At 53.2% G+C, this 22,423-nt stretch overlaps 2 protein-coding genes across 2 annotated transcripts in view; both read right to left on the reverse strand.

Annotated features, from left to right (window-relative positions):
• Positions 1–17,350, reverse strand: part of SPTBN5 (spectrin beta, non-erythrocytic 5) — a 53,466-nt gene extending 36,116 nt beyond the window's left edge. Inside the window, exons 1-12 of the mRNA XM_070797331.1 lie at positions 13,036–17,350; positions 12,658–12,825; positions 11,312–11,428; positions 7,106–7,263; positions 6,354–6,582; positions 4,907–5,538; positions 3,271–3,409; positions 2,924–3,156; positions 2,530–2,683; positions 2,242–2,442; positions 1,952–2,158; positions 495–615 (exon numbers count right to left, since the gene is read on the reverse strand). Of these exons, the coding sequence (XP_070653432.1) occupies positions 495–615; positions 1,952–2,158; positions 2,242–2,442; positions 2,530–2,683; positions 2,924–3,156; positions 3,271–3,409; positions 4,907–5,538; positions 6,354–6,582; positions 7,106–7,263; positions 11,312–11,428; positions 12,658–12,825; positions 13,036–13,146 (2,470 nt within the window). The 5' untranslated portion in view covers positions 13,147–17,350. The remainder of the gene's footprint in view (positions 1–494; positions 616–1,951; positions 2,159–2,241; positions 2,443–2,529; positions 2,684–2,923; positions 3,157–3,270; positions 3,410–4,906; positions 5,539–6,353; positions 6,583–7,105; positions 7,264–11,311; positions 11,429–12,657; positions 12,826–13,035) is intronic.
• An 85-nt stretch (positions 17,351–17,435) lies between these two features.
• EHD4 (EH domain containing 4) overlaps positions 17,436–22,423 on the reverse strand; it is an 86,815-nt gene continuing 81,827 nt past the window's right edge. The window contains exon 6 of the mRNA XM_019968588.2: positions 17,436–21,355. Coding sequence (XP_019824147.1) covers positions 20,819–21,355 — 537 coding nt within the window. The 3' untranslated portion in view covers positions 17,436–20,818. The remainder of the gene's footprint in view (positions 21,356–22,423) is intronic.

Below are 22,423 nucleotides of genomic sequence, written 5' to 3' on the forward strand. Positions count from 1 at the left end.
TTCCCAGGACTGTGCATGGATAAGCAGAACGCGCAGTGTGTGAAATGAATACTCTGGGGGCCCAGGGGGTGGAAGACGGCCAGAACAGGCTGGGGCTGTCGGGAAAGATTTCAAGGGCTAGGTGAGCTTGGTAAGCATTTACAGAGGCAGAGGCAAAGAGGCTCTGGTGGCAGGAGCTGGGGCATAGAGAGGTCGCGGGGAGCCCAGGCTGGCCTTCCAGATAGGGGGGTCTCTGTCCCTCTGTGTCTCTGGCCCGGGCAGGGGTCAGACATCACAGCAGCAGCAGCCAGGCTGGCCACTCAGGGGTTGAGGAAAAGGAAGAGGCACAGAGACAGACTGGAAAGGGAGGGGAACAAAGGAAAACAGAATTTCAGGCAGCTTCATATCTTTCCTCCTCTCCTTAACTTCTTCCCTTCAGTCTTTGGATGCCCCCAAGACCCACACAGATTGCTGGTGCTCTGTTAAGGTGCTCATGTGGGGTCTTGGCCTTATACCTCTGTAGGTGAAGCTTGTCTTGATCTGAGGGCTGCCCCGCAGTGCTAAAATTTGGGTCCCATCCTGAGGTCTCCTGGTGACATCTCCATCAGTTCTGCTCCAGCCTTCTGGGGGCTCCCTCTGTATGGAGGAGGGAAGGCTTTGCTTAGCTGCCAAAGTGACTCCCCACCCACAGGAGAGGGGGCATCTCTGTACCTCCCCACCACCACCGGGCAAAGCAAGGGTCTGAAAATGCCAGAGATTAGAACTAAGCCTTCTATCAATGCCAGGGCTGGCTGGGCAGTAGAGGCCACAAAAGAAGGATAAGGTGCCTCCCATCATTCATTTAAACAACTCAGACTGGAGAAGGCAGCCACATAGTACAGAAGAAAGCAATACCAAAAGCAGCATGTGTTCATATAATGCCAGTGCCAGGAGTTACACATTATAGCCACACAGGGAGGGAGGGAGGGATAGGGATACGGATAGGGCTGTCTCTGCCCTGGGCAGGGGCTGGGCAACCGCTCCAGCAGGTGTGAGGGCAGTAACTTGGCCTCTATGAACCTTAGTTACCTCATCTGTAAAGAGAGGGGGCTGGACCAGACAACTGCTAACATGTTGTGGTTCTGTTTTCCAAAATTGTTGATTATATGGTCCAGGGAATAAATGCAAAAGAAAAGAGATAGCTCAACCTCAGCTAAGTTAGAACCACAGAACTTTCAGACCTGGTAGTCTGGTCTTGGTGATCGGTACCGACTATGCCACCAGGCCCTTTCCAAGACACGAGGACCCATGCAGCAGGTCTGCACGCACCCGGGACATGGAGCTTCCTTGGCATGAGGGTGTGTGCATGCTAAGTCGCTTCAGTTGTGGGATGAGGGCGGACGGACCAAACGTGAGCGCAGGACCTGAGGGCTGTGATTTACACATCCTGAGCTACATGTACAGCTTCTTGAAAGAAACTGCATACCCTCAGAGGCCTGAACCATCCTGCCCAACATGTAGGTATGTGTTTTTTTTTTTTTTTCTCTTTTTTAAACTGGAGGCTCAATAAACTGAGGGAGGTGGTTCAGAAAGCAGTCTAGGGTAGTGATTTGGCCACCCAAAGCCTAAAAAGGCCTAGTCAGGAGAGAGACAGCCAAATAGGGCCGAAGGGGGAAAGGCCACCTTAGGCCTGGTGGTCAAAGTAGAGGGACATTGCTGGAGGAAACTCATCAGTGCCTGGGAACTTGTGGGCGAAGTGAGCAATGCCTAACCACCCTCTGATGTCCTCCAACTATGGGCAGACAGTACTCTACTATCTCTGGGCTAGGACAGCAGGGGAGATGATGCTGAGGAGTGGGCACTTCCAACCCCAGGGGAAGGCACGTCAGGGGCCACAGAGGCCACCTCATTTCCACACTGTGCGGTCAAGGGCGCAGTGCACACTTGGTGTCGGGGGCCCATGGGTTTGGATCCCTGTCCTGTCTCTATGTACCAGGAGTGCTGCCTGGGCTGTGGCCACCTGTGCCTGCTCATCTAATCGACGCAGCTCGGTCCCGAAGGCGCGCACAGAGCGTTCCAGATGCAGGTGTTGCCGCAGTAGGGCCTCGGTGGCCACCTGGTCCTGTCCAAAGGATGCACTCTCCAGTGTAGACCGCTGCTCCTGAAGCCACGAGTCTGCCTCCGCCACGTCCACGAAGTACTGTGAGGAGGACGGCAGGCTGGGCACACATGGGCTGACCCTGCCCTCCCTGCCCGGCCACCCAGTTCCCACTGCCCTGCTACCTGCTGGACGAGCAGGGCCGCCTGCAGCCTCATGCCCTGCTCATCCATCCGGGCCCAGAGCCGCTGCCACATGCCCTGCACCACCTCAGCCCGCTCCCAGGGATCCGGCCCCGTTGGGGGCCCGCAGGCTCCCAGTTTGCATCCCCTCTGCACGAGATCAGCACACACGGCCTGGTGGCGATGGAGCTTGGCTTCCAGGGCCTGGAGGAGCACAGAGGAGGGAGCTGGGTGAGGGAAGGGATGGATGGCAGGGAGAGGGCAAGAGCCAGGATGCAAGGTAGAGAGCACCTTGTGTTTCTGCAGGGCCGCTGCGATCTGGCTGAGATCCGGGCCCGGGGACGCATCCTCCACCAGCTGTCCATGCTCCCTCAACCAGGCTTCCTCCTCCTCACAGCTGTGCAGGAGCTCTGCCTGCTGCAGCGTCTGCTCCAGTGAGGCCCTCCTGAGGGATGGCAAGGGCCACGGAGGGGATTGGGCAGTGATGGGACTTGGGGAGGGGTTCCCCACCAGGCCCAGACACCTCCCCTTAGATAGGAGCTCTCCTGTCCCTGGATCATGCAACAGAGGAGACTAGGTCAGGGTACAGGAAGTCACCAGGCAGCACTGTTTAAACCTGGGCAGGAGGTAATCTGGATTACAGAAAAGTTGTGGAGAGGGTAGAGGAGTTTGGGTGGGCTCTTACCTGGACCTAGCAAGAGACATGAGGCTCTGGTAGAGCTGGGCCAGCGCCCTGGCCTTGGCCTGCAGCACCTCCACAGCAGTGCCCATGGAAGAGTCCAGCTTCATCGTCTGGTGGGCCAGATGGCTCACGTGGGCTCCAAGGGCTGAGATCTGGGCCTCCAGCAGCTCATGCCTCTGCAGCAGCCTCTCTACCTCTGTCAGCTTCTGCCCACAGGCCATGGAGCTGACTAGCACCTGGCCAGGGACAGATGAGTGGTCATTAACGTCCCAGAGTGCTGGGTCCCCATGAATGCCAGGACTGGTGCATGCTGCTATGTTCCCCCAGGGGTCCACTGGTCCAGGGCCCACCTGCAGCTCATTGAGCTGGTCGGAGGCAGTCTCCACCTCCTGCAGCAGGCTCAGCACAGCCTGCATGCCCGCTATCTGCTTCCTCTGCCCTTGGAGCCGCTGGAGGAGCCGCTCCCAGCGCTGGGTGATCTCCAGCTGCCTGGGGGATGTGAGAATAAGGGTGGTGTACATTGGGCCATGGCAGGGAAGCTTGGGGTCCGCAGTTGGTGGTGGGGGGACTTGTCTGTTCTGGAGGAACCTGAGTACTGTGGCTGGGGCTGTGAGCATCCTAACCTGGAGTGCTAGGGGCAGTGTCCCTGCCTTTTAGAAACAGGCAGAAAAACTGGAAGGAGAGTCTGGGAGGTTCAGGCCTCCTCTGACCCCCAAGCCTTCCTTCCAGTCCTCATCTCAGGTGACTGCAACTCCATCCTTCCCAGTGCCCTGGCCAGGAACTGGATGACTTGCTTTCTCACATCCCACATCTCATCCGTTTGCAAATTCCCTTGGACTCAAAATAAAGGCAGAACCCCTCCATTTCTCATCACCCCCACTTCTCTATTGTTCTAAGTGATTACTGCAGTAGCTTCCTGACTGTTCTCTCTGCTTCTGCCCTTGTCCCTTCAGTCTACTCCTGTCATGGCATCCAGAATGATCACTGTAAAATAAAAGTTAGATCATGTCACTCCTCTGCTCAAGTCCTGCCATGATTTCCTATCTTCTGCTGAGTAAAAACCAAGTCTTTACCGTGTCCTGCAGGGTCCGGCAGGATCTCTGCCACCACCCCTGGCCTCCATACCTCCCTGATCTCAACTACAAATTGTTCACTTGGCTTCCACGTTTTTTTCCAAACATGCCAGGCATGTGCCCCTTTGGGACACTGCCCTAGTATAGTCCGTCATCACATCTCTATGGTTTCTCACTTCTTTCTGGTCTTTTAGTTCAGTTGCTCAGTCGTGTCCGACTGCTTGCAACCCCATGGACCACAGCACGCCAGGCCTCCCTGTCTATCACCGACTCCCAGAGTTTACCCAAGCTCGTGTCCACTGAGCGGGTGGTTTTTGTTCAAAAGTAAACCTCCTCTGACCACTCAGTGTAACTCCCTCTGCCCACGTTGGCACCTCATATGCCCCTACTCTGCTTTATTGTCTTTTAAAATCTCTGTTTGTGTTTTCCTTAGTAGTATACAAGCTCTATGAGGGGAGGGATTTTTATTTGCCCTCTTCACTGCTAAATCTCCAACACCTAGAACAGTACTTAGGACATAGTAGACACTCAATAAATGCTTAGTTTTAGTGAATAAATTAATAAGAGGCTATTTAGAAAGAACAGTGCTTTACCAAAGGGATCAATTACAGAGGTTGGAATTTTAGGCATCAGTGGGAGCTAGATCTTTTTATCTATTTATTTATGCTGTGCCATGCATCTTGCGAGATCTTAGTTCTCTGACTATGGATCGAATCTGGGCTCTGACAGTAAAAGTGCCAAGTCCTAAATACTGGACTGCCAGGGAATTCCCAAGAGATAGATCTTTTAAAAGGGAGCCCCAAACCTATAAATCACCCCCACCTCTGTGACCAGGAGTGGGCAACTGCAACGAGAGGGGCATGGTAGGAAGGCCTTAGCCTGTTTTGAAGACTGTCCCATGCCCGGGACTCACCTGCTGGCCACCTCTGTCCCACCGTGGTAGCGCTCCTGCTGGAGGATGTCCGCAATCTCGGCCAGGGCCTGGAAGCGCCCCTCCTGGGGCAGGATACTGGCTTCCAGCATGCCCAGCCTCTGGGCGGCCGCTTCCAGCATGGCCGGGCTGGCCAGCGGGGCTGCGGCCCGGTCTAGCACCTGCTCCGTGTCTGTCAGGAAGCTCTCCCGGAGGGCTGCCTTACGCTGGAAACGCCGGGCCAGGGTTTCCAACCGCTCTAGCTGTAGGAGCCTCTGCTGCAGGGCCCGGCTCCGTGAGGCCTCCGCCCGCTCCAGGCTTGTCCAGCACCGGGACAGCTCTGCAGGGCCCAGGCCCTCAGGTGGCAGGAAGGGCCTGCGGTTCTGGGCTTGGAGGACTGTCTGCAGCCGAAAGAGCAGGGCCTCCGTGGCCCCACGCTGCTGCAGTCTCGGTGGCTTCTCCTGGCTGCGGAAGGAGGCAAAGGCCACCAGTAGCTGGCGCATGGCAGGCAGGTTGTCTGGGAAATCCCGCGCCTCCAGCTGCACCTGCTTCTCTGCAATCCAGCACAGCAGGTCGGCCACCAGCTCCTCGTACTGGGTCTGCAGCGCCTCTGACTCCTGCAGCTGAAGCAGGATCTGGTGGAGGACACAGGAAGGGCTCAGACTAGCACCTGGGGGGCACACCCTGGCTTCCAGGTCCTGGAGGCCTTCCTCTTTTGGGTGCTGAGTACCAGCCAGGCTTGCCCAGGTACACAGTAACTCCTGCTCTCAGGTGAAGATACGCTGAAGTGGGGGTGCTCCCAGCCCCTGGAGAAGCAGGTCTGCTTCCATTCCACACTCAGACCCGGGAGTGGGGCTCCGTCCTGCCTTCCTCTATCTTATTTTACCCCATTTGGCCTCAACACTGGAGGTGCTCTTCTTTCCCTTCCCTGAGGCCCCCACACCCCTAAAGCAACTCAGAGCCTTTGGCCTGGATCACCTCCCCCACTCCCAGCTGAGATACCAACCCTGAGGACAACCCTCCCAGGCCTCAGCCTCTGCCATCGTGCCCAGAGGGTAAGAAAGCCCCCCAGAAACATGGACTCGGCCCAGCAGAGCTGCCCCGTGCTTGTCCTTGCAGAGTCCAGCTCTCTGTGCCTTTTAATCCCACAAGGAGCTTAACAACTTAAGAGCCGAGAGGGAGTGGGAGGGGCAGGGAGAGGTGCTGCTCTCCAGCTTCCCTGAATGCCAGGAAGTCTGCTCATGCTCCCTGAGCACTCCCAGCAGCCTCTGTTACCCAGAATCAATTGTGTGTTACCCAGGCATCATCACTCCCATTTTACAGATGAAGCACAGTAAGGCTAGATGATGTGGCCAAGGTCACACAGGGAGGAAAGGGCACAGGGTGTGCTGACCCCGGAGCCCATGTTCGCCTCGCCTCTCCTCAATGCCATCTTCTCTCTGTCCCCAACCTTTGTGAGTCTCCTCTGGACGGTCTGCTCCTGGTGCAGGCGGGAGAAGTGGTGGTAGTAGAGGGAGACGTAGGTCATTATGGAGCGCTCGTCAGGCTGTAGGGCTGCCACATCCTCTGGATCCAGCAGCTGAGCAATGCCCAGCTCCTGCTCAGCTACGTGGAAAGCACAGCGGAGGTTGTGCAGCGGGCGGTCGGGACGCAGGGAGCTGTAGTCAAGCAGGTCTGGCCTAGGCAGAGAGCGGGCAGAGCTCTTCACCAGAATCAGGGACTGCTCAGCTTTATGTGGACTTGTTAAGAGGGTCATTCCCACCTTGCTGGGCACTAGCTTCCCCCTGATGATGATCTAAGGCCCTGGTTCAAGGAATAGGACTGGGAGAGGGGAGGGTTAATTTTGCTTGGGGCTCAGCCTCCTGGGTAGCAGGGGGAAGCTCCAAAAGGGACAGGTGCTTGCCAGAGAGCGGACTGAAAAGACAATCAGGGACACAGAGAGTAGAGGACAGCAGGGGTCAGAGGCAAACCTGGCTAGTTCTATGGAAGGGGGGAGGGGTATCACAGATCAGGAGCTCAGAGTCAGTGTCTCTAGCATTGTGCCCAGTTTAAGGGGCCAGAAGGATATGGGATAATGGGTGGGTTGAAGACCCAAGTCCTGGAGCAGTTAGCTCAGCGGGTGGAAGGCCTCTGAGAAGGAAGCAGAGGCCTGCCTCAGGCCAGCCAGGGCTGGAGGTGCTGGGTCCCCTCCCACACGCTCACCTGTGGGCATGGATGAGGGCACTGAAGCCGAGCCCGTCACTCCAGCTGCGGGAGAAGTCCGTGATGTTGATGTTGGCATAGCCGGCAGTCTTCCGCTGGCACCAGACCAGCAGAGCTTCCCTGGCAGACAGCAGGGCTGCGCTGACCCCAAACTCCTCCTGGAAGGACAGGACAGCGGTCACCATGCAGGCATGGGATGGGAGGTGGGTAGGCCGCAGAGGCCGCAGGTTGTGGGAGAGGCAGGCTGGGCACAGTGCGATCCTGCTCCCCCACCTGGAGGCGGTGTGGACGGCCTGTCCTTCAGAGCACCTGACTGCACTTGCTGTTACTTGTGCTGGCCAGGGATTGGGGGTGCGAGAGAAATATTGTGCTTACAAAGAAGTGGGGCAGCCTGAAAGTTGTCACCTCTGAGCAGCTGGTTTTGAGTCACAATTGGTGACGACAGCAGCGGTAGCTCCCATTTCTCTCGGCCTTCCTTTCTTTTAAAATATTTATTTGTTTGGCTGTGCCAGGTCTCAGTTGTGGCACTTGGGATCTTCAGTTATAGCACGTGAACTCTTAGTTGCATCATATGGGCTCTAGTTCCCTGACCGGGGCTCAAACCTGCGACGCTGCATTGGGAGGGCAGAGTCCTAGCCACTGGACCATTAGGGAAATCCCTCTCCAGCCTTCTGTTGGGCCGGGCACTGTGCTAACCAACCCTGGGCCACACGGAATTGAGTCTGGGCTTCATTAGACCGACTCCAGGTCACCATGGGCTTTCTGCCAGCACAGCCCACACACATGGCTCTGCCCTGGCACAGCCCCCAGAGGTAGGCACTGTTAGTAGCTACATTCTCAGGAAGCACAGCAGGTGCAGTAAGAGGGGTCAGGAAACTGCCTGGGGTCCCCCGGCTATTAGGGGAGGGTCTCTCCTGACCTAGAAACCTCTGACATGCGGAGCCCATCCGTCCGCCTCACAAGGCCTCCCTCACACATGGCTTCTTCAGACTGGGAAATGACCATCTACAGCTGGTTTCTGTCTCCTTGATAATCTCTTTTATTCTGCCGCTTTCATTTTCCGCACGTTTCCCCTCACCTCCCACCCCTCCCCCCCATCCCTCTTTTACTCAGCGCTTCTTTCCCGCCTCCTCCCGGGCTCCACTTCTTTCCCCGCCTTCTGCTCCTTGTCCCTGTCCTGCCCGCAGTGGTCCTCCCCTTCCCTCCACCCCCTCCCCTGCCCCTCATACCCTGGAGTCCCCATCTCCTTTTTTCTCTCCTTTTCTCCCTTCTTCATCACTCAACTAGAGCCAGACATCCTGGAATGTGAAGTCAAGTGGGCCTTAGGAAGCATCACTGCAAACAAAGCTAGTGGAGGTGATGGAATTCCAGTTGAGCTATTTCAAATCCTGCAAGATGATGCTGTAAAAGTGCTGCACTCAATATGTCAGCAAATTTGGAAAACTCAGCAGTGGCCACAGGACTAGAAAAGGTCAGTTTTCATTCTAATTCCAAAGAAAGGCAATGCCAAAAAATGCTTCAACTACCGCACAATTGCACTCATCTCACACTCTAGTAATGCTCAAATTCTCTAAGCCAGCCTTCAGCAATACATGAACCATGAACTTCCAGATGTCCAAGCTGGTTTTAGAAAAGGCAGAGGAACCAGAGATCAAATTGCCAACATCTGCTGGATCATCAAAAAAGCAAGAGAGTTTCAGAAAAACATCTATTTCTGCTTTATTGACCAAGCCAAAGCCTTTGACTGTGTGGATCACAATAAACTGTGGAAAATTCTGAAAGAGATGGGAATACCAGACCACCTGACCTGCCTCTTGCGAAACCTGTATGCAAGTCAGGAAGCAACAGTTAGAACTAGACATGGAACAACAGACTGATTCCAAATAGGAAAAGGAGTATGTCAAGGCTGTGTAGTGTCACCCTGCTTATTTAACCTATATGCAGAGTACATCATGAGAAATGGTGGGCTGGAAGAAGCACAAGCTGGAATCAAGATTGCCAGGAGAAATATCAATAACCTCATATATGCAGATGACACCACCCTTATGGCAGAAAGTGAAGAAGAACTAAAGAGCCTCTTGATGAAAATGAAAGAGGAGAGTGAAAAGTTGGCTTAAAGCTCAACATTCAGAAAACCAAGATCATGGCATCTGGTCCCATCACTTCATGGCAAATAGATGAGGAAACAGTGGCAGACTTTACTTTTTGGGGCTCCAAAATCACTGCAGATGGTGATTGCAGCCATGAAATTAAAAGATGCTTACTCCTTGGAAGGAAAGTTATGACCAACCTAGACAGCATATTAAAAAGCAGAGACATTATTTTGCCAACAAAGGTCCGTCTAGTCAAGGCTACGATTTTCCAGTAGTCATGTATGGATGTGAGAGTTGGACTATAAATAAAGCTGAACGCCGAAGAATTGATGCTTTTGGACTGTGGTATTGGAGAAGACTTTAGAGTCCCTTGGACTGCAGGGAGATCCAACTAGTCCATCCTAAAGGAGATCAGTCCTGGGTGTTCATTGGAAGGACTGATGCTGAAGCTGAAGCCCCAGTACTTTGGCCACCTGATGTGAAGAGCTGACTCATTTGAAAAGACCCCGATGCTGGGAAAGATTGAGGGCAGGAGGAGAAGGGGACAACAGAGAATGAGATGGTTGGATGGCATCACTGACTCAATGGACATGAGTCTGGGTAAACTCTGGGAGTTGGTGATGGACAGGGAGGTCTGGCGTGTTGCAGTTCATGGGGTTGCAAAGAGTCGGACACAACTGAGTGACTGAACTGAACTCCCTTCTTCCAATTCTTCCACCAATTTCTGTTTATAAACTCAGAATGTCTTAGGAGATTGGGATTGACATATATACGCTCCTATGTATACAACAGCTAACTAATGAGAACCTACTGTGCAGCACAGGGAACTCTACTCACTGCTCTGTGGTGACCTAAATGGGAAGGAAATCCAAAAAAGAGGGGATATGTGTATACGTATAGCTGCTTCACATACAGCATAAAATAATACAACCTTGTAAAGCAACTATACTCCAAAAAAAAAAAACAAAACCCAAAACTCAGAATATCAAAGCACAGCAGGTTATATTCCGTTCCCCATCCTCTGGGCCTGGGAGCTTGGGTAGAAGGGACTAGTATGCAGCAGCACAAGGGAGGGGCAGGGAAGGAGTCCAGGGCCTGGAGCTGGGCTCTGCCAGAGCCAGGCCAGCCCAGAAACCCTGAGCAGCTGGGGTTAGCCTGGTCCCAGACACATCTGAGTTTCGCAGGAAGAAGGGCCTGAGCTGGCTGCAGACAAGAGAGCCAGCTGGCCAGTTGGTGGCCAGTCAGGGGACAATGTAGACCTGCTGCCCCCAAGGGAAGGGGTGGCAGGGCACTTGGAACTGGCTTAGCGGGGTGGGGAGGGGAGCGTGGCTTCCTGGAAGGGCTTGAGGTCAGTTAGAAGTTGATCCATCCACTCATTCACCACATGGGTGCTAGGCCCTGGGGATGCAGGCAGGCAAGGGCCCTGCTCTCCTGGGCGTCACCATCCCATCATGAGTGTCAAGGGTCCTCCTGGATTTGAGCCAAATCTGTGGCTTCTTTTCTTTAAGATTTCATGCTCCAAGTTGGCTTTCCTAACCTACTGGGATTGAGTTTTAGGGGGGTTTTGGAAACCATGGAACTATGAACATTTATATAAGGACTTATGTGTTCACTCTTCCTGACCCAGTTGTGGAAAATGAGAGAGAGAATGGAGGAAGATGAGGAACCATCTCTTTGGTTTTCAGGATCCTGAGGATTTGGAAACCTTCAGGGCTGGGCTTCCTCTGTATGTTTTATTTCCCCAATAGTACGTTAGGGGGTAATGAAAGTTACAGGGTTTCAATTGCAAGTAGAAAACAATAAATTAGCCGTGAACGGCAGGTGGTGGGCAGGCACCTTGGCCCCCTTCACTAGTAAATGACTTGTCCCAGACCCAACTTGAAGCCCATAAATCTATTAACAGTTCTTACTTCAGCATATTACAATCTCTCTGACACTCTGAATCCTTTGCCTGCGACTGAAGAGTGAATAGTAGTTGTGTGGATGACGAGGATCCGCTGTGGGCATCCTAACGGCCAGGTGGAACTGCTCTGACCCCAGGGCCCTGAGGGGAGGCCAGGTCTGGGCTGGGCTGGGCTGGGCTGGGCAGCTGGGCACGGGGGCTGAGACATACCTTGTCCAGGCAGATGTCGGAAATCTGGAAACGCAGAATGATGACCCAGATGAGTCCCAGGATGAGCGTCTGGTCTCCATCCACGATGTTCTCTGGCCCAATGAGGGGTATTGGCACCTGTGGGCATATTTTTCTGACCTCAGCCACAAAGCCCATGTACTAGAGAAGACTCATAGTAACCAAAGGGTTGGCTGCTGGATGGGAGGGGTTCTGTCTGTCCTGACCCAGGAGGTCCCCAGGGGAGAAGCCGGCATGCCCAAGGCCAGGCAAACCCAGGCTTTCCAAGCAATAATGGAGACAAGGCTGTCACCTTCATAGGCTATATATCTGTGACACGTTACGACTCTGAGCTTGAAGGGTACTGAGTAGCTTCTGACAAGGGCTACAGTGCTTGCACCTTCTGGAGGTTCTGGAGAGGAGGTGATTGGCTCACAGGCCATTGGCCCTGGGACCAAGTAGTGTAGGCTGGCATTATGTGGCTGGCAGCTTTCTGTTCTTCCATGAGTCTAGGGACCACAGTGCTCCATCCCTTGCTCTGGCCTCTCACCTCCCTGGCCTCCCTCCAGCATGCTAGGCTCCCAAGGGGCTGCCTGTGACCCACATCCCAGGACTTAGGCTCAGCCCAGCCAGTTTCAGCTGTAACTTCACATCCTGCAGACTCAGCCACCTCATGCTTCAGTACCTGAAGCCAGGAGCCCCCAGGCTTCCCAATTCCTGCTTCTCAATATAAATGACCCCTGCAGAGCCCCTCGACATGGGCCATGAGGATCCCTGTTTCTGGAGCTCTCCTCTCCTTTTAGAGACGACTTCTCTGGGGCTGTCCCTTCCTCTCAGGATCCCTCCTGTTTGTGGAGGCCACTCCCGGCTGTCTAGTCCAGCTTCTCCCAGGCAGCCCTACACCACCTCCCTTCCCTGCCTGGCTCAGTAGTGTCTGAGGCTTTTCCCCTGTGTCTGACCCTCACATCTAAGATCTGCTGACCAGCTGCTCATGGGCCTTGCCTGGAAAATATTTTCCTCCTTTATGAAAAGAGAAGGTTAAGAGTATACTGAATCTTTTAACTTAGACTCCACAATCTCTCACTGTAGGCAAAGGCAGATTTCATTCCTGCCCACTGGGGACAACGGTTGTTCCAGCTCCAGCCAGGTGGGTGCTCTCTAAGCCGGGAGAACTGTGCAAAGTAGGGCTTTGCTTCCTGGACTCTGTATCCCAGATGCTCCTCCTGGATTCCAGCTCCAGACCCTCTGTTTGGCCCTGTGGCCAGCCCAGGAAAGATGATCCGGTCATCTGGCCTGTCCCCACCACCCACCCCAGCACCAAGCCCAGGAGCCCTCTCCCCAGTGCCCACCTTGGCCCTGAGGAAAGCCAGAGCTCGGCTATTGTTCTCCAGAAAATGGACGCGCATGCGGCCCCTGTTGGGGGGTGGCAGGGCCTCCCCTGAGATGAGCTCCAGGAGCCGCAGCAGGTGGGTGCCGTCGGCCAGCTCTGTGCATAGGTTCTGGATCTCGATGCCCACCTGGGAGGGGATGAGGAATAGGTACAGGGTCAGCCCAGCCTCTCCTGTCTGCTCCATCCCAGGACCTGGGTGGTGAAACCTAGTGCACCAGCCTGGAGGAAGGATCACTGGCCTTGGCCAGCTGAGCTCACCGTCGGCCCCCTGGGTCCACCTGCCAGGGAGCTGGGGGCACAGTGGAGGCAGCTGTGGGGAGGGCCCAGCTGCACTCACCCGGCCATGCTGGAAGATATTGTTGATCCACTTGGTGAAGGTCTTCTCCTGCATCTGCATGTGCCGCGCCTGCAGCTTGCGGATGTGGCCCATCTCGTACGCAGAGTCCATGGCAGGACTGGACCGGGAGAGCCAGCCTGGGGTCTGCGGCTGGACTCCTGCTTCAGGTGCCCTGTAGTGCCAAGGAACTGCTGGGGGTTGTGGGGCTCACTGGCCAGCAGGCCCGGAGCCCTTTGGGGATGAGGGGCCACTGGATATTTCCCTAAGCTGCAGACATTGGGGGCCTGGAGGCTGGGGGAGGACGGTGGATTCTGATGACTCCCTGGGACAGGGGACCCCTCCCTGCCATTGCCCCATGTTTGGTGGGTGAGGGCAGCTTGGGATCTAGCCAGGTAAAGTCTTGGGCTCCTGGTTGGTGACCTGAACTTCAGTGGCCCACCCCCTTTTCCAGATTCTTCTTCTAGAGCTCCTGCTGCCAGAGGTTTCCCCTGCGCCACAGCATTCAGCTGCTGCTGCTCGGGATGAATAGGGCAGGTGGAAGGAAAAAAGAAACTGCTCACCTTGTTGATGTCCAGGCCTTGGAAGGAGACCTGGCTGGGCGATCGGAGACGGCAGTTAGCAGGGGCTAGGCGGGGAGGGAGAGACGTCAAGAGAGGCTGAGGCTGAGGCTGGGGTAGTGCCATGGCCCTCCTCTTGGGCCAGCGAGGCAGGGGTGACTGCACACAGCCGGCATTGTCCTCCCACCTGCCACGGGGCGTGGCCCGGGCCCGGAGGGGGTGGCTCAAGAATGCTCCAGATCGATGCTCCAGGGTCTCCTCCTTCATCATCTCCCTGCTGCTAAGGCCTTCAGTATTGGGTGGAGTCCTGGTGCCCAAGACACAAGAGACGGGATGGTCTCGAGTTGGCTTCTGGTGGGAGCTCCAGACTGGTGGGGGCGCTGCAGTCTGGGTTCAAGAGCCTCTGGTCAGAGAGCTTCTGCACCCACACCGTAGGCTGAGGCTGCCCTTCTGCACCCCAGCAGGGCCTCTCTGTGAGCACCTGCAGGGCCGGAGATGTGAGTGAGCCTGTGGGGCCACAGCCCCCACATCCTCGACTCAGCACAGACCACAGGGAAGCGCTGGATCAGGGCTGGGCTTTCCAGGCTTGATGGAAACACAGGCAATCCAGACCAGGGCTGCGTGAAGGGGTCCCTTCCACCTGGGGGCCACTTTCTGAAGGGGGCTCCCCCTGAAAAGGGGTAACCCACACCTGCAGAGCCTGCCTGTAGGAATGAAAGAATCTCCTCCAGAGTCAGAGATACGGTGTTCACTCTTTGGGGCCCCAGCGAGGCCCCAGCACCTGTGCTCCCTGGGCTCTGGCTGGGCCCAAGGCTCGGAAGCAGGGGCTGTGGGGGAGCCAGCCAGCCCCTCTCTCCAACCCCCTACCTCCCGCTGCAACCGTGGACTGCACGACACAAGGAGAGCAAGTTCTTATTCAGGTGGCTTCACAGGACTGTCTGCTCACAGTCACGGGGCTAGGCTGTGTATCTAGATTCATCCACCCTGAAGCCCAGCAACCATCCTGAGGGAGGCGTCCCTCACAGTCCAGGCCGGTGAGAGGGGCAGGGGCTACAGCCTGCCCTTCAGAGCTGGGTGGGATCCATTACACCTGAACCTCAGCCTGTGGCTGGGAGTGAGGGGCATGCTGCCCTTGGGTGGTGGGGCAGATCCCCTGTATCTAAGAGGAGCCTCCACCCTTGTCCTCTCCCTGGGAGGTCCCTCTTACCATTGACTGGCTTCCCAGCACTTGGGATGAACCTGAGCTTCCTTGTTGTCCCAGGTCCAGTCAGGCACCAACAGATGTCACTGCTATGCCCCAAAAGCGGGCACTCCACAGGGCACCGCCACCCGATTACTCCCACTGCCCCTGCAGGTCCCCGTCACAGCACCCTGTCTCCATGTCAGCCTATGCCCAGCCCACCATGCCTTCACAGAGCAAGACTCCCCATTGCCAGGTGGGGACCAGAGCTTCCTGCTCACATCTGAGCATCAGTTCTTATCTCAGCTTAGAATGTCTCTTCTGCGCCCCACAGTCCACAGTCTCATAACAGCCCCAGTTAAAAACCTTTCCTATGGCCAACAAACCCCCGAAAAGATGCTCAGCATCGCCCATTATTAGAGAAATGCAAATCAAAACTACAATGAGGTATCACCTCCACATCTTTCAGAATGGCCATCATTTAAAAAATCTACAAACAATAAATGCTGGAGAGGATATGGAGAAAAGGAAACCCTCTTGCACTGTTGGTGGGAAGGTAAACTGACACAGCCACTATAGAGAAGAGTATGGAGATTCCTTAAAAATCTAGGAATAGAACTACCATATGATCCAACAATCCCACTACTGGGCATACACTCGGAGAAAATCATAACCGAGAGGCGCATGTACTCCAATGTTTGTTGCGGCACTTTTTACAGTAGCAAGGACATGGAAGGAACCTAGACACCCACCGACAGATGAATGGATACAGAAATTGTAGTACATATATTCAGTATTACTCAGCTATGAAGAGAATGCATCTGAGTCAGTCCTAATGAGGTGGATTAGCTCAGAGTCTATTATACAAAGTGAAGTAAGTCAGAAAGAGAAAAAACAAATATTATACATTAATGCATGCATGTGGAATCTAGAAAGATGGTACCGATGAACCTATTTGCAGGGCAGCAAGGGAGATGCAGACATAGAGAACAGACTTGTAGACACAGTAGGGGAAGGAGAGAGTGGGACGGATTGAGACAATAGCATAGAAATACACACATATTACCATGTGTAAAATAGAGAGCAAGTGAAAATTTGCTGTTTAAAAAAGGGAGCTCAACCTAGAGGGGTGGGATGGAGTGGGAGATGGGACGGGTTTCAGGAAGGAGGAGACAGGTATACCTGTGACTGATTTGGGTTGATGTGTGGCAAAGGCCAACACGATATTGTAGAGCAATTTCCCTCCAATAATTGTATTTTGTTCTATATTTTTCAATACTGTACAATTATAATTTTCGATATTAAAAAGAAATCCTTTCCTTCTAGGAAGTCCCTCTTCCTCCTGCCTCTGTAAGTTTGTTTCACCTCCCATTAAGAGCCTTGGCCCAGGCGTCGCGTGTGATGTGAGCACCAGAGGACAGGGTGGAGCTGCACGGCCCTTTGCACACAGATCTCAACAGAGGTGGTTGTATTTGAGGTTGTTGGGTAGGTTGTTAGGAAACTGTTCATCTTTTTCCCAAGTTCAACTGTAATAAAGCTACTGTACGTGATGCCAGGACCAGCTTCTCTTGGGCTGTGACTGACTGCAGCCCCTGGGTCCAAATCCTGTTGGTCAGTACAGATTTGGAATGTTTGCATTGCAAGTAACTGAAGTTTCAAGTCAAATGGGCTTACACAATATAAACGTAGCATACTGGTCCATGTAACTGGAAAGTCTGGCAGGAGGAGAACTTTAGGTGAGGTTTGATCCAGCAGCTCAAATGATGCCACCACAGGTTTGGATTTCCTTTGCCTTTCTCAATGCCTCCTTCATCTTCATGCTCCCTGGGGTAGCTGCTGCCAGCCTAAATCCTCCAGCACCACTGGGCACTTCTCTCACAGCTATTTATATTGTGCCAATAGGCTCACTTCTTTGAACTGCACGGTTCAGAAGACAGAACATCTTCCTGAGAGTTGGAACAGAAGTCTGAGGGACCTCTCATAATCACATGTCAATTTCTGAACCATTTCTGTGACCAGGTAGATGAAATACTCTAATTGGCTCAGCCAATCAGGATTCATCCTGGAAAGAAGGAGTGGGATCTGTCTCCCCAAACTTCACCGTTCAGTTTGACGGTGGGGAAGTAGAGAGTGGCCTGTAGAAGGAAATTCCAGTCTGGATCACTAAAAGGGTAGGTGGGAGCCAGTGTGAAAACTCCAGATGTCTACTATGGGTGCTCTGCACCTGCTGGGCATGGCAAGAGGTAGAGCAGTGCCAGTCAGCCAGGGGTTGCATCCTAGCACTACGGCACCCTCAGGTGTCTGGCCAGCCTCGGTGCTAGAGAGGCCCAGTGATGCCCCGTCCCGGGCCTCAGAAGAGTCTCCTTGACGGTCCCTTCCAGTCTTGGCTTCCAGTCACTCTTGGTCGGTGCATAAACCTCCCTCAGTGCCTGCTTCCAGACTTGGCCTCTGCCCACATCAGATGGAGCTGCTTTCCTGCTGAAGAAGCCCCCATCTCCCACCTAGAGAACATGCGAGACAAGGGTCACAGGGATGGTATGCCAAGGGGCATGCCCATCCCTTAACTCCTCTGCCATGTTTCAGAACGGTTCCAAGGGATGCCTGCTTTATTCCCAAGACAACTGGCACACAGTCACTGAAAAACCAGAGCCAACGGGAAAATGTGACTTTTTTCAGAAGTTTATTGATCAGTAGACTGTCTTTTTTTTGACATTTTGAAACAAGATTACAAAAAAAATAGAAGCATTGTGTATTAATAGCATTTTTTGGCTAATTAACATGTCGCCTGGTACACTTAAATTCGGCCCATGTTTACCTGGAAAAAAAACGCACTGGTTATCTGTCCTAAGAAAGTTACTCTTCCGCCACATTCCATGGAGGAAATAAACAGTGCCTCTTTAAACGCTTTCGTTATCTCCAAGGCAATCTGTCCGTGGCATTGCTCTGGGCATCAGGAAGGAGCAGAGCTGCCAAGTGGAAAGGTCCCAGTGGTGGCTGTCAAGCCATGACTCTGGTGGTTAAACCCCATCCTACATGGTGGATTCCAGCACAAGACACCCCCAGTGTTACAGGGGCGGCTGCTGAGACCCAGTGGACAGGGAAGGGCCGTGGTTGGAGCAGTGGGGCCAGGGCTCTGCTGAGGCCTTTCCTGTGGGCCTGTAAGCGGAGTGGCGGTTGGAGGAGAGCACAAGGCATTTGGCTTCTTCTCACATGTTCTCTGACCCAGCTGGACACCAGTCCCATGATATGGAGTAAGAATCCAACTCCTTAAGGCCCACCGCTCTGTGGGAGGGGCCACAGCCCTCAATCCAAGCGTTCCTGTTGCACGATGACAAGTGTTCCAGAGAAGCCAGTTCAGCCCCAGAGAAGCAAAAGACAACTGAATGCACGGCCCTAGCCACGGAAGAGTGCCCCCCCACCGCCCTCACCGGGCCATCCAAGCATGTGGCGAGCAAAGAATCCACGCAGGACGCCAAGCAGGCTGGACATCAGCGTGTGGCCACAGAGCTGAACTCTGTGATCATGAGCTGTACATAAAACAGACTTGAGATTCTTAGGTTTTCTTCTGTGGAGTCATAGACAGCATGAAGAGTTTTAGAGTTCTAGAGTTCAGTTGCTTCCAACCCCCAGCCATCCGTGAGTGCTCTAGGGAGGGGGCTCCTGGACAGTCGGGTGGTACTGGGAGGACAACACAGTCGGCCAAGGTGTCCAGATCCTGAGGGGTCTGTGTTACCAGCCCTGCTGCACATGGCCAGGGGGTAACGGGTGTTTTGGATCCAGACTCAAGGAACTCTGTGCAGGTCCTGGGGAGATGAGGGTCCTCACTTGGCTGCCATTCCTAATAGTTTCCAGTGTTTTTCTTTCCCATCAACTTTTCACGATGAGTGACTTCAGGTTTTTAAAGAAGATATTAACAAAAATGCACACACAAATTCCTTTTTCTTCATTTTTTTCTCAGCATTTAGCTGATAGGTGGTCTCCTGCCAGAGGTCATGGGGTGGTGGGGTGGGGATCACCCATGAGATGTTTCTATCCTCATAGCATCAGAAACACCTCCTCTCCAGCTACTCTAAAACAATATTCCTCTAAGTCAGTATATAGACAAAATCTACATATACACACATTAACAAGTGCCAAAAATATATACTCAGGACATATGTGTATATATTTATCTTTATATACGACAGCTGAACATAGCAGGATCAATCTGAGTGGAAATCAGCTAACTCTGGCATCTCCAAACCTCTGGACAAATGAACTCTCTCTCCTTCTCTCTCAATCTTGTCCTTTGCTGGAATCAACTGTGCTCACATGCCTGGGTGGTCCTCAGGTGTTTACAGAACCATCTGCTCAGATTACAGTACTGGAATTACAAATGTCTCTTTTCTATGTGTCTAATTAATTTCAAAGTGCTCATTAAGACTAAAACCATGTTATGTATTTACTTCTCTTAAAGCTAAATTATTTAGAAAGTAAGCTAGGGAGCGTGAGGGCTGGCATCTGGGTAAATGTTTCTCTAAAATAAATGTTTTTAAATCTGCAGTTCTGCCCTTGATAACATCAGGGGGGGAAAAAATGTGGTTTTGGGAAGACTTGGGTGGGGCTGTTTGGATTGCCTTCATTTTTGGTGCCGGCAGGTTCCAGGCTCTGTGGCCATCACAATAGTGATGAAATACCATGTCTCTCTTACTGCATAAGTAATGGTCATGGAAAGCCACCTGCATCCCGCAGCTGGAGCCCACATAGAGGCTGATCTCCACTTGCCACAGGCGTTTGGGTGAGTGGTCCAGAGAGGTTCACACCGGGGCCCTGGGAGAGAGAACACTCAGGAGCTGATGTACAGCTAAGTGCCCAAACCCTGCCTCATGAGGCACCCATGGTACGAACCACATAGATTCTGAAGAAAAGGCTTTATATGAGAGATTCCATCTTATTTCTGCATAAAGGCCTTTATCCTTTATACAGAAACTGTATTTTAAAAACTGGACATGATAAAAATGCCCATTTTCTTGTTACAAAAATAGTTTCTAACACTAGTAGACCGACTTCTTCTGCCTTCTAGCCAGTGAGGGTGGGCAGGCCCCTCACTCCCTTTGTGTCCACAGGGCCAGGACATGCACCAAGCCATGTTTTTGCTGAATTTAAATCCTGTCATCGACCAAAGAGCCTTGGAGACATGTGACCACGCTAACTGAGGACTGGGGAAAGCCACCTCTTTTCTTCCTCTAGTTTAAATAGTCTTTGCTACAAACGATTGGACAGACAAGTAAAGCTCATCTTCAGATTTCAATGTGACTAGAATACTAGAAATCTCGCCAGGGGTTAGTAAAGGTTGTGAGTTCCAAATTTCTAACCAAATACAACTTTGCTGGGAAGGCTTTGGGTTGGGGGAGCCCTGGGAAGGCCAGCCAGTGGATGCTGTGGGGGACACTCCCTGTGGCGTGGCTGCCTGCTCCGCTGGCCAGCAGAGGGACGGGAACGTGCAGACAAGGCGTGTCCTTCCCTCAAAGCCGGGGCAGCCCTCTTCTCTTTGGTAGATGGTTTGGAGAGAACAGAAACCTCTGCTGTTTTTTTTTTTTTTTTTCACTCTAAATTAAGCAGGGAACAAAATAAATAAGCTGGTCTTTGCTGCCTCCCGTTGCTCTCTGAGGGAGAGCTGGGCTCATAACAATGAACAGTTCAGTGGAGCCTAGCAGTGCCCCCAGCTCACTCCCTGTGGTTCCTGGGATTCCATATCCAAGTTTCTCCAGGCTTCCAAGGACTTCCTGGAAGCCTTCCTAGAATCTCCCTTTGTTCTCAACCCTTCAAACTTCATATCCATCCCCTCTCCCCAGTATTTTGATAGAAACTCAGGGAATTTTAAGGTAAAAGGACCTGATCTAGGGTCCAGTGTCTGCCCTTCCCATTCTACAGATGGGGAAACTGAGGCACAGGGCAGGCAGTGTCTCGCCCAGGGTCACTCAGTGAGCTGGTGACAGAGTGGGCCTCGGGCCCAGGCTGCCCTGATTCCCGCCCCACACTGCCTTCCCTGTGCGTGGTCTGCCCCTTAGTCGGCCTTGGACAAGGACTTCCTGTGGGAGGGCGGCACGAGATGGGGGGGCAGGCTGCTGGGCAGCTCATAGCCGCTGAGCTTGATCTTTATGAGGTGCTTGGCCAGTGCGAACTCCTCCTCGTCCAGCATGCCATCGCCGTCACAGTCAGCCAGCTTCCAGATCTTGCCTAGGACGCTGTTGGGCAGCTTGGAGGTCACCATCTCCTTCTTGGCGTTGATGCCTGATATCTTTCCGTTGATGGGTGACAGGGTGTAGAAGAGCTCGTCGTAGACAGGCTTGTCTTTGGCCACGACCCACTCCTCCTCATCGGCGCCCTCCTTGGCGCCCTCCCCGTAGCCCTGGTTGAAGGGGCTCTCGGCCGTGCCGTCGAAGGCGCCACCCTGCACGAGTGGCGGGGGCATGCTCATCTCCTCCTGGCTAATGAGGTTCATCAGCGACGAGATCTTGTTGGTCAGCATGTTGTCCACGGCCTCAATCAGCTTGGGCTTCAGTGAGTGGAACTTGGTGAAGTCGTAGTTCTCAAGCTTTTCCTGGAAAAGGAGAAACCACAGACTTGGTTAAAGCCCTTCTGCAGGAAGCAAACAAGGAGAGGGGTAGCTGGAGGGGACAAATGATCCCTTAAAGCCGGAAGCCCATACACTGGGCTGTCCAGAGCTCTCTCTTTGCTATGGTTCCCATATCTGAACTCACCAGGAGTGGCTTTTGGAACAAGAGGCAAGATACATGGGATGCAATGTTTTCCTGCAGTAGCTGACCGAGGTTAGCAACAGCATGAGGGACAGTGAACCCCTAGGACTTTGAGACAAAATTCCTTCACCCTGCCTTTTTTATTTTTAAGCACTCTAGAGATCTAGTATTTTAGCTTTTAAAGAATTTTACACACCTTACATACTTCAGCTGATCTTTACAACAATGCTCAGAGTTAGGAAGGGCAGGTATCAGTAACCTACAGAGACCACAAGGGATGTACTGGCGGAGTCAAGACCAGAGCCCAGGCCTCCTGCCACTCAGCTAGCCTCTTAGTGCTGTAACGTGAAGCTGTGATAGAGCTGTCCGTAGAACCTATTTAAGTAAAAATGATTACCGAAAGATTACGGTGACCAGTTAAAAAATAGTTTACGGCACAAATACGTAAAAGTTGAAACTGGTGAGAGAGAGGAGGAGGGATGACAAGTGTTAGTCACTCAGTCATGTCCAGTGCTTTGCGACCCCCATGGACTGTAGCCAGGATCCTCTATCCATGAAATTCTCTAGGCAAGAATATTGGAGTGGGTTGCCATGCCCTTCTCCAGGGGATCTCCCTGACCCAGGGATTGAACCCAGGTCTCCTGCATTGCAGGCAGGTTCTTTACCATCTGAGTCACCAGGGATGGGAAGGGCAAGTACAAATGCAGCCAACAGAGCTGAGAGGTCTTAGTGGGATGAGGGTGAGTCTCAGCTTCATCTCCCAGGAGGGCTGGTGGAGCAGAGCACAGGGTCTGGAGATGGCTCTAGTGGATGTGGCAATCACCTGGCCAGGACGGGAACCGACTGCAGATGCCACAGAGGTTCTGTGAATGGCTTTGTAGAAACAGTCCTTCCTGCTTTGGTTTTCCTTG

Source organism: Bos indicus, chromosome 10, assembly GCF_029378745.1.
Source record: "Bos indicus isolate NIAB-ARS_2022 breed Sahiwal x Tharparkar chromosome 10, NIAB-ARS_B.indTharparkar_mat_pri_1.0, whole genome shotgun sequence".
Lineage (NCBI taxonomy): Eukaryota > Metazoa > Chordata > Mammalia > Artiodactyla > Bovidae > Bos > Bos indicus.